At 36.8% G+C, this 19,037-nt stretch overlaps 1 protein-coding gene across 2 annotated transcripts; it reads left to right on the forward strand.

Annotated features, from left to right (window-relative positions):
- The first annotated feature begins 5,401 nt into the window (after positions 1-5,401).
- Positions 5,402-17,314, forward strand: LOC144523219 (receptor-type tyrosine-protein phosphatase C-like). 2 transcript variants are annotated; one of them, XM_078258642.1, is made up of 14 exons: positions 5,402-5,489; positions 7,688-7,747; positions 9,980-10,003; positions 10,289-10,555; positions 10,652-10,888; positions 10,988-11,104; positions 11,451-11,588; positions 11,692-11,853; positions 12,328-12,480; positions 14,885-15,093; positions 15,684-15,744; positions 15,850-15,955; positions 16,227-16,252; positions 16,534-17,314. In XM_078258642.1, the coding sequence occupies exons 1-14, from the start codon at positions 5,426-5,428 to the stop codon at positions 16,578-16,580; spliced, it is 1,671 nt and encodes a 556-aa protein (XP_078114768.1). In that variant the 5' UTR covers positions 5,402-5,425; the 3' UTR covers positions 16,581-17,314. The 2 variants fall into 2 exon arrangements, with proteins under 2 accessions (XP_078114768.1, XP_078114767.1); XM_078258641.1 differs by lacking the exons at positions 5,402-5,489; positions 7,688-7,747 and adding an exon at positions 9,339-9,762.
- The last annotated feature ends 1,723 nt before the right edge of the window (positions 17,315-19,037 follow it).

Below are 19,037 nucleotides of genomic sequence, written 5' to 3' on the forward strand. Positions count from 1 at the left end.
TTCCTAGAACATAAAATTCCTAGAACCCTTTTTCTCTCGTGTTCCGACTGGACCAATTTGGTGATTTTTAAGTCCCTCTGGGCGCAGTTCCTGTAACTCTTTTAGCTCCTACTTCAGGGCAGGGTCTTTTCTCTTTTCCCTTTTCAGCATATGAACCTAGGTCAACGAGAGTCGGGTTTCCGGTACAGACAGACCAACAACGGGACAATTTTAACAATTTTCGGCATCTTATTAATCACTAATTTCACTTCTGACAACGTTTTAGGCGAGAAATTAACTGTTTAGATTTCGAATATAGGCAGTCTTTGCGAAAATTGATGCCGAATTGACAATTTGCTTCAAAGTTTTCGGAGTTGAGAAACTCCATGAAGTGAGGCAACATCCAGCAGGCACCTGCCCCGGCCGCTAGCTCATCGCTCGGCCAGTCATGCTCGGAGACCCCGCTGTAAGCTGGAGGTCTCTCAGACTGGTCTCCTAAATAAGAGGCTTTTATTTCGCCGTTGACGGTTTGTTTGTGTCAACAACAAATGTCACAACACATGTCCATCATAAGATTAACGGGAACCTGTGGTTAACTGTCTTTTCGGAGTTAAACTCCACAAGCGTGTCCTGCGGCTGGCCGGCCGTCACACACACACACAGTCACACACACACACACACACACACACACACACACACACACACACACACACACACACACACACACACACGTCCACAGCGCAGCAGGCAGAGGTGGGGGAGAGAGAGATACCCGTTTCTCTTCGGGAGTCTTGTTTAAATTATGACAAATATGCTATATACATTATATTTAGTATTTAGTTCATACTTTTTTTGGTGTATTTGTTTTCTGATTTTAACGCTATAAAGACCGTTGCCGTGTTTGCATCACTCCTTTACCCCTCCGCCAGTGCGCAGAGTAGCACTACTTTGGACTGTCTTTGACTTTGAATAAACAAATGACAATTCCCAAATTCAAGGACGTTTCAGAATCCCACACGTGCAACGCACAACCAGCTACAGAGTTTTTTGTGGCAGACAGAGCGTGATGCCACTTATAGGCAGGCTACCAGACATTGTTTTTGAGTTACATCGTTGTCCGTGTTTGGTGGGAAGGTAACTTGCATGCCACATGCAGAACGATTTACAACAGCGGGGGAGGGGTGTTACCGCTTTTGACTCTTTTTGCCAACACTAAATATCAAACAAAAGCCAGACACTATAGTATTAAGTTGCTGTGAGCTGTAGCCTACATTCACCACTTCTAACCAGAGGCAGAATATAAAGTAATCTCGGAGATTATTCCTTCACAGCGCTGTGCAATGCGAGAAAATCTCAGAGCTGAACCAGGCAGACACATCAGTTTTCATCAGACTCCCAGGTTAATTAAGCATACTGCTAACTAATAACGTTACCGTTGCCAAAATACCCCCGCGAATCAAATCCCCTACTTCACCTTTGACCGTCAAGCCATTAAATCTGTATGGAAATGAACACCTCTGCTGAAGTGTTAAATTTGTTAACGATCATACGACAACAATCATCTCTCTCTCTCTCTCTCTCTCTCTCTCTGCACACACACACAGACACACAGACACACACACACACACACACAGTCCGGTTCTGGTGGTTGATTAACGCAGATATGTGCTAATTATTCATAAAATACAAGCGTTTGGTATTCTGGTATTTTTCATTGAGTGCATTTTCCAGCAATTCAACAGTCTGATTATCATTTTTATGTTTAACAAATAACCCTTCCTATAATTACAATCATTTTATATAAGGTTTACTGTAGCTTGATTTATCAATAAATCAATGGATGTAGATTTACACACGTTAAACAAACATGAAGACAGTACAATCTCTCTGTTGAACACAGACTATACAATTTTAGCCAAAGTACTGGCTCGCTGTTTAGAGGACGCTCTGCCTAGTATTATATCACCAGACCAGACAGGTTTTGTCTTTTTATATTATCCAACGCCTGTTTAACGTCATGTACTCTCCCTGCCAAAAAGTGTCAAAATGGATTCTTTCCATGGATGTCGAGAAGGCATTTGACAGAGTAGAGTGGGACTACCTTTTTGACATCTTGGGGAGATTTGGTCAACGTTCATATCTTGGATCAAACTACTGTACACTAGCCCCTTAGCTATGGTCCTGATGAATAATCTGTACTCTAAGCCTTTCGATTTGCCCCGTGGAACTCGCCTGGCTCTAGCTGTTGATGTAATCAATGTAATAGATGTAATCATTCCATACTCGGCATAAAAAGAGGGAACACGGAACATAAGGTTTCCCTTTATGCTGATGATCTCCTCCTCTATGTTTCTCACGCTGAAACTTCGATCCCCTTAATTCTTGATGTGCTGCAATGCTTTGGGGAGATCTCTGGATATAAATTAAACCTGCACAAAAGTGAGTAGTTGCCACTAAATTTAGGTAGTTCAACACTCGAGGACATCAGGTTACCTTTTACGTAAAATAACTTTGGACAGCTTCACTTACCTTGAAGTCACAGTAACAAATAATTTTACAGACCTCTTTAAGCTAAACTTTGGAAAACTGATAACACAAACTAGACAGGACTTGGCTAATTGGTCTCTCCTTCGAATCTCGCTTATAGGCAGAGTTAACGCAATTAAGATGACTGTGTTTCCCAAATACTTGTACCTGTTTCAGTGTCTGCCTGCATTTATCCCTGTTGGTTATTACAAATAGCTAGACTCAATAATTTCATCATATATTTGGAACGGCAAGCCACCTCACTTGTTCAAAGACTACCTGCAAAGAGCAAAACATGTTGGAGGTATGGCCCTTCCGAATTTCTGATTTTATTATTGGGCATCCAATTTGCACTGTATGTCATACTGGACACATCATCACTTAGACTGCCCTACCTGGGTTAGGTTACAAAAACTGCACTACCTGGGTTAAGATGGAGACGGATACCTGTTAGCTCTGTTTCTTTACCTGCTTTAATTGGCACGTCACTGCTCTTATCATTGAACATGTGTAATACTAATACTGTAGTCAGCCACTCTTTTAGCATCTATTCACAATCATACTCAAAACATTTCAACTTGCAAGATACATGTATTTCTAGCCCAGTGGCATTCAATCACATTTTTACACCCCCAATACACGATACCGCATTCAACATGTGTTGTTTTTTAACAGCTTTTAGAGTAATTTAATATACCCAATTCCCATTTTTTCAGATATTTACAGATTAAGCATTATATTAAGGGAGTTTTCCCACAGTTTCCCAACAAACAATCTAACGGAATTATTGATGCCATCATGTCCTCCAAGCCTTCAAATAAGGGTGTAATTTTAGACTGCCTTTCCTTGTCTAAAATCCAAATTGCGTGGGAACAGGAGCTTCAAGCAACAATTGATGAGGAGACCTGGGTTAAGATATTGGGAAGAGTTCACTCCTCATCTATGTGTGCTCAACACTCTCTGATTCAATTTAAAATGGTCCACCGAGTGCATCTCTCCAAAGAAAACTAGCTAAAATATACACATAAGTCGACCCTATATGTGATAGATGTAAGTCTGCGGATGCGACACTGATTCATAAGTTCTGGCTCTGCCCCAACTTTGAGGGTTATTGGAGGGGTATTTTTGAGGCTCTCTCTACAAGTTTAGCAGTCACAATTGATCCAGACACTCTTCTATCACTGTTTGGAATTGTTCCTGAGGGGATACGGTTACTTGCTGGGGGCCATACAGTAGTTGCCTTTACTACCCTTCTTGCACGCCACCTGATACTTTTGAAGTGGAAGGATGCTGCCCCGCCCTCAGTCTCCCACTGGATAAGGGATGTGTTGTCTAATCTGAAGCTTGAAAAAAGATTTAAAAATAAGATGCACGCTACGGGGCTCTGTAAAGAAATTTATCAAAGTGTGGAGATCTTTTTTTACTTTTTCCGATAAATCCTCCACACTGGTACAGGAATAAATATTATATAATATAATGATCATGGCTGACCCTTAACATGTAACTGGGTAGTACTCTTGACATTCTGGGACCGGATGTGCTGCCTCTGGTTCACCGCTTATAGTGCCTTAATGACTTTTCATATTTCAACTTCACGGTGCAATACAAAGTACTTTGTGTTCTGCCGTTCTACGTTGTGAGATTTTTGCATACTATGTTGCACATTCCTATATTAACCAGAGTCTCATTACCAAGTGACAGTAGGGTGGTTTGGTATGTTAAATGTGGGGTGGGAATGTTGTTTTTTTGTTCTATGTATATTGTAAAATTTAATAAAAAGAAAGAAGAAAAAAAAACATGAAGCCCATCAGGCCAACATCAAAGGTGTACAATTGGATAATTTGGCTAAAACACGTAACTAAATACTTAAAACCTTGATTAAATAGTTATGCAAGGAGGGTTAAAATCAGGGGCAACTGGATTTGGTGAAAGCTGATTGGAGACGTTTCGTCTCTCATCCGAGAGACTTCTTCAGTTCTGACTGAACTGTAGGGAAACCCAGCTATTTAACCTCTGTGGGGTTGTTGTCAAGATGATCGATACCACTTTGTCCGTTAGTAATCCTGGCTGGCTCTTATGTAAAACGGTGTTTTGGTCTTGGAGACAACCAAGGCCAAGTCTGAACGACCATCGTTGTTTCCGAGCAGTTTTAACCAAGTCCAGTTGCCCTTGATTTTAACCATCCTTGAATAACTATGCCCTGGATGACTGAGAACCTTTACAGATATCTTGATGAAATTGCTTCAACATATACACTTAGTGGCCCCTTTATTGGGTACTTGTACAATGTAATGCAATCCAATACAACTTATCTGCCATAAAGTCTACTTGTATGATGCCTATAATGTTCACACTGATAACACTGTCATACAGGTGTTCACTCAATTATTCAATTATGTTTTAGCATTGCTGTTTATATATATCATAATTACAGTGTGCTGGACTGCATAATATTGAAAGGTGTTTCTAATATTCTGCCCCCCTCATATAGTAAATGGGAGCATAGATCATTAAACATCAACTATGTATATACTGTGTCTGTTAATTTGACATGAAACTGAATCTGAAAGAAGTACACTGAGCAAGTGCCTAAAAGCCTCATATAGACTACTAAACTGTACTGCTGAAAACATAAGGTAAATACATTAGCATGAACATATTAAAATATGTTAAGGAAGAGATGTGAGTTTTAGATATTAGAGGATTTCCTGTTCGCAGCGGCATCACATGACCGCAGAGTTGAGGTTTAAGGTATGGAGAACTAGTCAGACAGCAAAATGCATATAACTTGACAAGTAGTTAAATAAATAAATAAATAAATAAGACTTCCTTTTTGGCATGTGACTATATAAATATTTGAGTACCCTGTGTGCTGACTATACTGTATGGTGTGTGGCTGTACACACCCTAACTCTTGGAAATGGCAGGTCTCTGTGGTCTCAAGATCCTGCTGGTCTGTGCTGGGATCATCATTTTGGCCAACTGTAAGTAACCATCCTCAACGCCAACGTATGGGCTTTTTTGTTTTTAAATAAGAGTTTTCAAGATGTAAAAAAAGCAGATATAAAACAGTAACAATAGCCAGCATAGATGATGTAATTTCTTAATGAATATCTTTTTTGTTGTTGTAGGGTACGGTTGGTAAGCAGGTTATCGTTTAAATGAGAAAAAGGCAAACATTCAAACATTTTTTTTGAATATTACAAAAATCAATCACAAGTACTTACATTATTTTAGATCAGTATATTTTCCAGTTCAACATTGCTTTGTTAAGATCCAACAGTCTCAAAACAGTTGAAAATACTTTATCTGAGCACACCACTCTAAAATCTGTGAAACTAAAATGGCACTTGAAGGGCTCATACCTCCGCCAATCTCTATGTTAACGGGAAAAATAATTGGTGTATCCGCCCCGGGATTTGGATCCACTTCAAAATGTAATGGCTTCTTCCTTGGCCCATGCTACACCCTTCAACCATGCAAGTTTAATGAAAATCAGGCAAGTGGTTTTTCCATAATCCTGCTGACAGACAGACAAACATACCAAACTGAAAACATAACTTCCTTGACAGAGGTAACAAGATATTGTCTTCAGAATAAAAACATGCCTTTCACGCGACTTAAAATTCACTAACTTGCAGTATTTAGGTTCTAAGGTGGCCTGTTTAACAAATTCAACTGTTTTGTGTGTTTGAAATAGTGTAACACAGTTAGGAAATGTGTTATAGATTGTGATAAAACTATATTTGAAGGCAACACAAGATATCTTCACAAGATGAACTCCAGTCTGCATGAAAAACGTTATTATCATTAATACCTGTCAGTGGTCTACTCTCCATTATTAAAACATATTTTAGAGAATCAAAATAAAGGCAACAATTGAGTTAACCCTTGTGTTTATTTCGGGTCACATTGACCCATTTTCAGTTTTTGTTTTATATCAGAAAATATGGGACGTAGAAATAAGCGCTGAAAATGTGTAGAAGAAAAATTTTACAATTTAAAATGTTGGAAAAAGCAAAAACAAACTGTGAAAAAAAAAAGGTTGACGGGAAGACAGCACAAGGGTTAAAACACAAATATGGATTAACTTTTGCATTAGGACCAAGCTTTATGCTGACAGGAAAATTATTCATTTTTCATTCATATTCATTTTAATCAATTAATTATTAATAAGCACTGCATTACAAAAATATACCATTTATTCCTAAACACTGTAAGTGAACACTACATATTACATTTAGCACCTTGTATCTAAAGTATTTCCTATTTCAGGAACTAATTATTTGTTACTAGGATTGTGCAGGATTTAACAGCTACATCTGCCTCCATATAATTTGTAGCTTAGTAGACATCCATACATTAAAACATGCATTATCTCTACGTATAAGGTGCTTTAGATATTAACTAATGAAGATATGTTTTCTAAATGTAATTGCATTTTCTTGCCAATTCTGAATTTCAACTCAACATCCCAAGCTCTATCAATAGTAAATACCAAATGAACATTGATAGGAAGATAATCTATAGAATGTGTGTAATCAGTAAAACAGAAGATGGTCTTCAATGAGTAAAAGCATATCACACTGATATACTGGACAAAATTGCAAAATTCGTCTGCAGTTTCAAACATGATTTCATTACCTCAGATATATAGGCATGCTGTGATAAAACTGTTATTTATACATTTAAAGTATTTCTACTTGAAGGTGACCACGACTGCATCTCTCAAACCTTTCACTGAAACAATTCAAACAGTCACCACAAAGTATAAAGTGGTAACACAGCTTAAATATTAGTTTAAACAATATTAGGGGACGCTGTCATTTCTAATCACTAAGAACAAGGATATAATGTAAGAGGGAAAGTCCTTTTGTGCTTCAATATGAGCTTGTGAGCTGTCAAAACAAACAAATTTTGTAAGTGTAGGGTTGTTCTAGGTTTCATTGCAAAACAGGAAACAGTGGTTTGCCTTCTGAAAAGTGTGGCTCTTTGCTGCATTACCATAGCAACCAGGTTGCACAGCGCTGCCTCATGGAGAACTAAAGATGAAAATGGTCGCTTTCCTCTTTTTTGACCTGATAATGCTTTGGCCCTGCAAGAAAGACTTTTATCTGTCTTTACACTGTACTCTTTTGTGACAAAAAAGCTACAATGATTTACACATTTTCTCTATTTACAGGCGACGATGGAGATCAACTTGCAGGTCAACCAGATCCAGCACCAGCTCCAAATACAACAAGTGAGTGGCAATATATAAATATAACATTCAATTGTTAAATTGTAAAAATGTTAATTCTAATTAAGTGGCTGTGCTGGTGCAATACCTTCACCTTAGCCTTTCTCTCTCTCTCACTGTCTCATCTCTTCATGGATGCAGCAGCCCCAGAGCCAGCAGAAAATCATGGAATGAATTAGCTCTTCAAATTGAAATAATGTGCTCTATGCACAATGAGTGACATAAATATATTTTCTCACTCTTATTAAGTAGTTTGGTTGACATTGACCTCCATTTTAGTGACCTGGCTCACCCAAGGTTTTAATTGCAGGCCTCAATTAACAATTCCAAAGTTAACTACATGTGGAAACCTAACACTTAGCAATCCTTTGGTGGAGGAATGTGGGGCCACAGTTATCCTTACCTACAGACAGTCACTGTATGCATGTAGAAAACATGTATATTTCACTTTACTGTAGTTTGTGCTCATTTCAGAACATTTTACTTTGCCAAAGCAGTATTAAACGCTTTTGTATATGGTGTGCAACTAATCTGCAATGGTGATTTTAATTTATATTTTTCATAAGTCCAATGCAGGAAATAGTGTGACATTCATATAGTGCATGGGGAGGAAAGGGACTTTTTCAGGTCTAACTTTACTTACTTGTATTCTCCCATTATTTCTTAAGTAGCTTGCTTTTAAGCAGAGGTAAAGCATACTAACTATAACTGGGTTTATAGCATTTATACTTTTGAGGGCCTACAATTAGACCTTCCAGTCATGAGAAAATATCCCAATGAGGGTGCATAGTGTTTGTGCATATTATATAGATTAAGTCATATACAATGATCCCTTGCTTGCTCACCCAATGCAATGTATTCACGCTTTTTTTTGCTTCCGTGTCTGAAGTGTCGGCAAAGTGAGTTAAGAACAAGCCAGATGTCTATACTGATGCTACTCTACAGGTTGTTTGTCAAGTTATACTGTATCTGAACAGGGATAGGATGGAAAAGATTGAACGTGACATTCTCTGGAAAATTTGAAAAAACGTTGTTCCGTCTTATCCACTGATCCTGGCTTTATAGAAATAAGCTGTCCTGAGTTGGAGTGAGAAAGCTATAGAAACTTGTCATCAAAGTTAAGGTGGTCAAACTTGTCTTTCAAATCAGGCTGAGTCCTCATCAACTCTGGTTTAATAATAGTAATTGTATTGACTCTGTGAAGAAGCTAAGCTAGGTAGGTTGATGCTACGCTACAGGTAATGCTTACTCCATCTCCATTTCCACTATTTTAGTCCTACTGAGGACATCCAGCTGATACTGCCTTTCCTTCTCTGAATATAAATGTGCTCTGCCCAGTGCTACTGGCCTTATTACCTCTTCTTTTCTTGTTAAAACAAAGACATAAATGAGGGGAAGGATTGACAAGTAGCAACAGCACCTTTGTAACAAAAAGATACAGGATTTAGGTGGTCATCATCGTTTACATGTAGCACCCTTGATGAAGTAGGAATTAGCATTGTGATATTGTGTTTGGCCTGAATTTTGTTTTCTTGGAACACGTGTTTCAGCACTCTCACCTCCACGCACCACCCAAAATTCCACTTTACCTTCAGAAACAACTACTGTCATGTCTTCAGACGCCCCAACAACAGCCCACAAACTTCCACTCACCCCGCCAACCCTCACCTCAAACTCCTCAAATCAAGGACTCAACACAACTAACATATCTGTTAATGTATTTAGCCTCAGTTTACAGTTTTATTGGAAACATCAGCGTTGCATCCAGCGTAGTATTGCTGACACACTATATGCATCAGGTAAGACTATTGGCACTAAAGTATTACTACTTGAAGGTAACCTCCAGCTTTCTTTCCATCTTACAACCAATCCTGCTCCTCCTGCAAGCACCTTACCCCCACCCTCATCCTCACCCTCACCCACACCAAGCAAGACATTAGGCTCTCAGGCAAACACCACTCAATCCCAGACTTCACCTTCAACCACCATTTCCAACACCACAGTAACTGCCACCAAAGGTTGGAATTTTGTCATTTACAAGTTCTCCATTTGTTCTGTGATTAGACTCTGTTAGTATAGACGGCAGTTACTAACACTAGCACTGCTAAGGAGTGGGTTACAAGAAATAAAAAATACAGATACAAGTTTTTTTGGAAGAGTATTTTAAAGTTGTTTCATCATATATTAATATTGTGTTGTTTTCCTTTTCTAATCTCATTTGAACATGTTCTCCAGCCACCACACAAGCCCCTCCACAGTGTGAGTATCAACATTATTTTTCAAGATATAATACTTTATATACTTCATCTTTACACTTATCTAAATAAACACAAGTATGTAATTATATTGGTGTCCAGTGTTTCTCTCCAGCTATTAAAGTAGATTTATACAGGGAGTGTCCAGAGTGTTTGAAATCTAAGGAGTACGTTCAACATCTACGTGGAGAAACTCTCTGAGATTCAAAGATCATCATGTGGTTTATATTAACTAGAAGATAACTTAGTGATGTACTGTAGTTTATAACTCTGTTGATTTTGTGTGCAGGTTCTTACACTGTCAAAGCCATCAGGTTTGGCTTCCAGATTGACATGATGAACTCTACCCCTGGCAACTACACAATAAACATTAAAGAAAAGGACGGTCCAAAGACCGTTCGTTCCTTCATTCAAAAGTCAACACATGAAGTCACAACACATGAAATCAAAGACCTTAAGCCCTGTACTGAATATGAGCATAATGTGACATTTAGTGATAGTGCTGGCAAAGAAGCCTGTAAAAACACTGAAAATAAAACTCGGACAAAGGAAATAAGTGAGTAAAGATAATTTATACTGTTGAATTTCATCTTACTTTCTTTTAAATTTAAGAAATGAGCCAGACAGATTTCATTTAACTTGTGTTTTTCAGGTAAAGATGACATTAAAGAAGGCAGCTTCAAGCCTGAATACGTTTGTTACCGGAGTGATTGGGACATCGGTTCTTCACTATTTTCATCAAATAATATTCCAGCTAAGAAATGCCCAAATGGCAGTGCAGTGTTCTGTATCAAACCTCGTTACGATGACATTTGCACAGATTTGACTACAGATTTCACTTCAGAAACCTGTTTGAATTCCTTTAACCTCACCAGAAGCATCACTGTTGGTATGTACAGTAGAGTCCTCATGTATTTTGAATTACATGTGGTGCGTGCAGACCTTATTTCATCATGTTTAATGTATATGCTGCTTTCTTTTTTCACAGATTACTTAGATCCCACTGAAATAAATCAGACGTTTCTAAAACAACTTCCTGTAAAAATAGAATCAATAAAATTACCTCCAAACTGCAGCAATCTCACCATTGATTACACCTGTCAGGGTAAGTTGAAAGACTAGAAGTAAAAAAAATGTGTCTGTCACCAACATTATGAATGGAATTATATGGGAATAGGTAGAGGCAATTTGCCACATTAGATGCTCACACTGTGGTTAGATTAACAGAAATGATGATGAAAATCAGTTTTACTTTAAACTGAATCGCAATCGTCTTTTGTTGTAAGATGAAGTCAAGGAAATGCTTTGTGCACTCTGTGAGTCAGTTGAATGGCATATTTATTTGTGTATTTATTTGCTTGAAAGTGTCCACATTGGAATCTAAAAACAAAAGATAAGTGCTCATTAGCACAAGTTATTGAAGAGATGCTGTCATCCTTATGTCTCCTCAGAAATTGGAAAACTCAATCACACCAAGGAACTGTCTGAGCTGGAGCCCTTCACAGACTACAGCTGTACTGGTCAGCTCAAGGAAAACAACGTCACCATTGAAAACAAAAAAACGGCTGTCAAGTTCAGGGTTGACTGTGGTATGCTAATATTCATTTCACCTCAGTGCAATGATACAAAAGATAAAAATAACTGCTCCAGATCCTCAGTTCAGTGTTACAGATTTCTGATGTGTTCCAACAGATCTTACAATAAATTTCACGAAGCAGAGTGTAACCAATAGCTCCATTTATCTGAAATGGAAAACGACCAGTAAGAATTGTCACGATGTCCTTCCTAATCTTCAGAAGAAGCTTTCTTATGACTGCAGTTGTCATCTAACTGCCCCAAATCAGAATCACAAACGTAAGTACAGTTATTTAAAATAACTTTGCAGTAATGCACTTTTGGAGATTATTTACTGGTCACTTAACCTAAATAATGAAATATACTGTGGACATTTGAATCATCCACTGTGCTACATGCTAACACTTTAGCATGCTAAGTGATGCTAGGTGTAGATAACCTGAGATTGGTAAAGATGTGACATGACATGAAATATGATACATAAATAACATTGGATTGTCAGAGTTTGATATCATTGTTTCCATAAGAAGTAAACAAGGTCAAAAAATGTTAACAGCTAAAAATTGCAGCATGGTAAATAATTAGCATCTGGTTGTTATCTTAAGATCCTTTATTAGTCCCACAGCAGGGGACTGATTGATTGATTGATTGATTTTGTTTCATTTCATTTCCATTTTCTTGTCACTAAATGGGAAAGTTGTCTTGGTTGTCTTGTTATTAATGTTACTAATTGTTACTAATGAAACTATGTAGCCGTTCAAGCTAACAAACTACCCGAAAGAGGAACATGTAATATTACTGGACTGCAACCATACAAAAGCTATACCTGTGGAGTCCAACCCAAATACAACGACAAGGAAGTTCCCGAACAAATGAAGACAGTTACAAAGGAGACTGCGATTGGAAGTAAGTGTCTAAAAATGTTTATTTCGGTGCTCTTCTGGTGCCCCACTGCATGCAGCTGGTGCCCTTTTTGTTCCACCACAGACAGTCAACAGGTCTAAGGATGTGTTTTTCACATATTGTTAAATATCCAAATCGGATAACTGTGTGTAAAGTAAACATTGTTATGAAACACTGTTTTAACATCATATAGCGTTAGAACTGTTTCAATCTGTGAGGCGCTGTGACTCGAAAAGCTCCTGTACAAGAAATGTAGTTACTAAATGAGATTAGAACATTAATCCAAGATTTACTATAATCATTTATTTAATTCTTATTTAAGCTAATTATAGTAATTTTAATTTTAGATGTTATTTGTTCTATTCGTCATCATTATATAAATTATGTAATTTATCCGATTTTTTATTTATTTAGTCTTTTATTTAACAGATGGAGTTAAATGCTGATAATTATTCCTTGATACCAATACACCTCATGTAGACTATATAGGAACATTACTCTTCAAGTCATTATAATGAATAATGAATAAATGTCAGTGTAGTACAGTGGTTATTGTCAGTGTTATTCTCTTTTACTAGACGAGAAATCTACCAGCTTCGTTCAGTTCTGACCTGACTAATGAATTTAAAAAACAAACTTTGAAATGATTTTTTTTCTTTAAATACTTGTTCTTCCATTTACTTTTGTGTCTACATGTCATCTTATAATTATATTGTTTCCTGCTTTAACACATACAGTTTCCTTTTCATGTTCATAGCTTCATTGTAAGAATGACTCTCTTTAATTTAAACATGTTCTGTATGTGAAGTACATTTCCAGGATAAGCCTGACATCCTGTCCCAATGTCAGGAACTAGTAGGAGCAAATTACGTTTAACCGTGTATCTAGCTAATTTAAATTGTTCCAGTTACTGTACTGTGTGAACAGTTAACTTCATTTAATATTGTATGTGGCGTTTTCTTTTGCTAGGTGCAAATGTTCCACCAAAACAAGTTTCTTCCCGACACTATTTTGCAGAGCCACTGTTGCTGCGTCCAGGGCTTAGCGCTGCCCAAGTCAATTGTGATTGGTTTAAAGAAATGCCCAACCCACAGCGTTTCTTTCTCCTATCCCAGAATGTATGTGTGGTGTAGCCAGATCTTACTCCACAGGGCTGTGGAGATAGGTCAGGCAATGTGAGATTGGTTTAAATGGAACTACAAAGTTGAATTTAAAGTCAGTTTGTGTTGATTCTAGCGACCGCTTTGGACAAAAGCAGAAATGTTTTAAGCGTTGTTGCATTTCAAGTGTTGCATACGGTAACATAGCCTGGATCTATCGTGAGCTAAACCAGGTATCACTGTCACGAGCCAAAGCGTTAAGAGTTTGTTGTAGCAACTAATGTAATAATAATATGAATAACTTAGATTTATAAAGCGCATTTCATGAGACCCAAGCAGCTTTTACACCAGTACAGGAGGACAAGGGAAAAGAAAAACAGTGGGCCAACACAAACTATTTACTGAAAATAAATAAAAACCGGGCGCTAAATAGAAGGACATAATTTAACATCGGCTACTGACGCAGAACCACATCGCCCATTGTAAAGTTATTTTATGAATGAAATAGACATATTACATACCTGAGGGCCAATTTGGGGTCGGTTTTGAATCATTTACAATCCCGTAATTGTATCCATCTATATGTCCCAACCGTGCTCTGTCACGTTTCCTTTCAGCTTTTAGTTGTTCTTTGTTTAACTTTTTTTTCCTGCCCCAGTATCAGTCATAACCACAGCAGATACCTTCTACAATTAAAGTAAAATACAATTAGGCCTATATAAAGAAATCTCCTACTACCTTTTAGCTCGCTGGATACTCACTAACCCAGGCTTTTTCGGAGTCATACCGAAAACTGTGATCCGTCACAATGTGTTACTGTAGAGCCAGTCTACCTGCCGTAAATCATTAAATCAGACCCAAGCAAAGGCATTAATAAAAACTATATAAAAATAGAATTCTGTTCACTTTCAGTCTCGCTTGCTGTTACCGGTCATTTATGATCATCAGATGACAAAATGACACCGTTTCAGAAACATTTAAACATTACATTTAGTTACTTTTAAAGCTGTTATTGTTCATTATTTAACAACTTAGAAAAATACTGACTAATAGGTAATTTGCTGATCTGTTTTACTTTGAGTTTATAATGAATAGTTTTCAATGCAAACTTAAGTATTTTTTTGCTTTGCACATTTTGTTTTCATATTACTTCTGAAAATCCGGACAATCAATACAGCAACACACTAATAATGCTAATCACTGTTTAAACTGCTGTTATAGCTAAATAAAATGTCAACGTAAGTGTAGGAAAGCATAAAGTGTTGTATCTAAATGAAAATGTTTTGTTTTTCTTCACTCTCTTACAGAACCAGATGGTATAGCTACTCTGTCCGTGGCCGTTCCAGAGAATAACGTGATAACAGTAACCTGTGGTCATAGCAAACATTTTAACGGACCTGAGAAAAAGTTTGTTGCAATTCTTCTTTATGCTGGTGTCACTCAGAAGAAGCTGGAAAACGAAACATGCGGTTTTAAATTCAAAGATCTAAGCTACTCAACGCAATACGAACTGAAGGTTTGTGTAATCCTAATTTTTGGTTTCACAATCTGATTATAACTGTATTCCTCCATTTGTGCCTGCAACTCAAATTATGAATTTTCTTTGGTGGAGTATTCTCTGGACTCAAAATCGGTCAAACCGTTTGGCTGAAACATGGGTTTTCCTGATCATACTATATTTAGTCTTTGGGCACATGAGACCTTTCTACTTATTTCATGTGCCCAAACACCATATATAGTATGGTAAGAAAATGGCTGTATCTCAGAGACTACAAGCAGCACAATCAGGCACTTAGTAACTCAACAAGATGACTATCAAAAACATGTACACATATGCAGTGTGACAACAAATCATATGAAGACATTTAATAAACACAATGTAAGCGTTTTCCCTCATATTTTAAAAAAATCCTGACTTTGACTATTTATATGTGTGTTGTGTCATGTAATCTAAACATTTTAAAGTTGTTAGATACTTCACGTCCAAAGTATTTCTGTAGCAGATTGCAAAGCTTTAGACCAATCAGAACAAATGTTGTGGCATTTTTCTTTATCATTCTAAATATCGTATTTAGGCACAAATTAAGTGATTTTTTGTGTTTTCAGGTGACTGCTTTCAACGGACATTTTCACAGCAACCCCAAGAAAGAATCTGTTACCACTAGCTGTATGTGAGGTTTTGCTTTGACAGACCGTACACAATCCCTTTCAATTCATTGTATCTTAAACATATATGCCACCACTGTGACATGTTTCTGTCACCATTTTACAGACAATGACAAAGCTCTCATTGGTTTTCTGGTCTTCTTCATCATCATCGCTTTTGTGGCCTTGGTTCTGGTGGCCTACAAGAGCTACCATTACAGAACGTCCAAAAAGTAAAGATCATTTTACATCTCACCACCTGCATCACTATGACTGTCACATTGTCTCTTGTTTCTTTTACAGTTGTTGTAGTTTAGTTCCATTTACAGTACAGGAGCAGTTGTTGCAGTTGAACTCAATTCTTTAATCAGGGCAATAACATGAAATATGTTCATAGTTTACCATATGTTATATACTTTTAATAGCCCATTACATAGTACATTATGTTATATTCTATACAAATATATATTCTATAAAGCCAATCTTCACTTTTTTTCTCTACAGTGATGTGATGCTTGAACCAACAGAAAGTGAGTAGACTTGACCTTTTTTGTTTTTACTACAATAATCAAATAAATAACACTAATCACATTCAGCATATGCAAATTATGAATTATGTTTTAGTTATTGCATCACCTGTTATAATGCAATACATATCGATTGAAAGATAATCCATTAGGAAATCTTATAGCATGACAGTATTTCTTCATAACTACAAAATCTTTGTATAGTTTATCTATAAAATGCACTGTAGTTTAATGAGTACCCAACAATAAGTTGCACTATTTTCTTCCTTTTCTTGGTGCTGTAGTTTATGTTAATGTACCTCAATACCGTCATAAGGACACATACTGCTGAAGAAAGACCTGATGGAGCTGAGAAATAAACCATTTACTCCTTTTTGTTTTTCTGTATAAAGTAGGCATTTTATTCTAGGCAATAATATGTTTAGACTGATGATGTCTTGCTTGACATAGCTCCAAAATGTTGTTGTAAGTGCTTATTTTTGTTGGGTAATACATACTTTTTTCTGTTGTTTAATGTGCTCTTTGTGGCACTGTTCTTCTCTCATTCAAATTTGAATCTCAATGACATGAGATGGGAGAAAAGTTATAATAATAAAATGTTACATACGTTACAAGTTTTAGTTCCCGACCATAAAGGGGTCTTTGATCATCTTGCAAACCAAGCATTTAGGGCTAATAGTTGTTATGCTATGAACAGTTTATCAAACAGTATAATCTTAAACTGGCTTTATTTTTAAAATAACGCTTTGTCATTTACAGCTTTTATATTATCATAACCTGTGTTTTATTGTCCCGTTGAGATCATGTCATAGTGTCCATTTATATTTTTCTGACCAGTTGTACACTTGCCAAACAACACCACTTTAAGAAAAGGAAAGTAATAGCAGCAGTTATTAAGTCCTGCAGATGTCACCTCAGAAAAGAAAGCAATTGCTGGTAAATGTTCATACTTCTGGCACCTGCAGGCAACGAATGCTATAGGTGGTGTTTTTGTCCTTTTTACAGCTGCTGTTTTCATATTTGTTTGACCTATTATTACCTATCACAATAAAACTTTACATTGGATTACAGACTGGCCTCTGCTTGGTACTAGGTACCCAGAAATGAAATACTATTGCACTTTTCACTGTAAAACATCACAACTAATATATTTTTTTTTTGTCTGAAGAAATAATAAAGATTTTTTCAAGATCAACTATTGTACCAATAAACAACATGGAAATTATTCAAATGTCAACCAAGTTTAAAGTTCATTACAAGATGGTCCGAGTTCTTCACATGCAGATGACCTTTTTGCCTAAATCTGGAAGCCACTAGAATCCTGTATTCCATTGTGCTGAGTGGTTAATTGGTGCATTCAGGCCATCCTCAAGTTCCAACAAGTCAGGACATATCACATATCATATTTACTATGTATCTATGTTTAGATGACCTTATTACTGGAAAATACTGCATATCACATGAACTTGTAACTAATGGAATCCAGACAAAACCTCAGATGTTTGTTCTAGTATTAGTCTGGATTATGTTGTTTATCACAAGTTATATGAATATGCTTACCATTAAGCTGGTATCATTTGCCAGTTGTTGATCAAAATAAAAAGTCCCCAAGTCTTGCAGTAAGTTCAGGTAACACAAAACATGTCCCCCTTTTTCCAACGATGTTAACACTTTGTTTGTGAAAAGAGGCACAGGCTCATTCTGACCTCTGAAGTTTAGTCCTTCCTTACAAATAACCCAACTGGTCCAGAACTGCAGGTGTGAAACTGCTATAATGCAACTAAATCATACTGGCCGGCCTTGGTAACGTTTGGCATTGTATAAATATTACAGCGTGTCCTGTTTTATTACTGCATTTCTTGGCAATCAAGTGAAGAGATGTGAACCTCATTGAAACCTGTTAAAAGGGCCAAATTCCAAACACTTACTCTAATGTCCAAACAAAATGTAAAAGCTTTATTGTATTTAGTTAGCACACAAGGCGTTTATGATGAGGGTCTTTAAGTTGACATGTGTGTCAAGTGTTGAGAAAAACAACCAAACTACCAAAACAATAAATAGTATTTGCAATATTTGACTTTCCGGGAAACCCTGGACTCTTTAATACCAACTTCAGAGGACATGTGGAAAAGTAAACTGAGCCGAGGTAAAAAGCTGGGACACAAGAGAGCACTGTCATGTTACATGTTACATAAAGACAAAAAACACTCACTAGACAATAAATGGCCATAATCCTTAAAGTGATTTAGCACTGTTATAAAGCTCCTCCAATTGAGGATTAAAAAAAAAGAAAACCCAAAACATGACATCACATAATGCATGTTTTTAACAAGGCGACGGATAAAAGCATGATATATACATTTGGTTCAATATTATTACATTTTTGTTGTTGTAAAAGGGCATTAATTGTTTGGTATTTCACTATTAAATACTACCAGTTTATTTAGGGAGTTCTGTATAGGATCAAAACTCAATATCTAAAAAAAATAATGAAATGTTTCAGTGCTATACAGATGCTCTTGTTTAGAGAACGTAGAGATAAAAGATAAACAGCACTGTGGGTGAAGAAGATGAAAAATCAAGATAACTGAAATGAAAAAAATATTAAAAGTTTCACTGCAGTGTGTGTGTGTGTGTGTGTGTGTGTGTGTGTGTGTGTGTGTGTGTGTGTGTGGGGGGAGAAGAGAAAACAACATGTACAATTGCAAACAAAAACTGAAAACACTGTATCTGCAAGTCTCAGACAAATAACTACTATCAACACACTATCAAAACATTCTGTTGACCA

This window comes from Sander vitreus, chromosome 9, assembly GCF_031162955.1.
Source record: "Sander vitreus isolate 19-12246 chromosome 9, sanVit1, whole genome shotgun sequence".
NCBI classification, from domain to species: domain Eukaryota; kingdom Metazoa; phylum Chordata; class Actinopteri; order Perciformes; family Percidae; genus Sander; species Sander vitreus.

What these genes read in the sequence shown, in the direction of transcription:
- LOC144523219 (XM_078258641.1), top strand. Translation starts at nt 9,354, where the DNA reads ATGTCTTCAGACGCCCCAACAACAGCCCACAAACTTCCACTCACCCCG. An exon ending in CCCAAATCAGAATCACAAAC is followed by an intron (nt 11,854 to 12,327) that starts GTAAGTACAGTT and finishes GAAACTATGTAG; the next exon opens with CCGTTCAAGCTAACAAACTA. An exon ending in CAACGCAATACGAACTGAAG is followed by an intron (nt 15,094 to 15,683) that starts GTTTGTGTAATC and finishes TTGTGTTTTCAG; the next exon opens with GTGACTGCTTTCAACGGACA.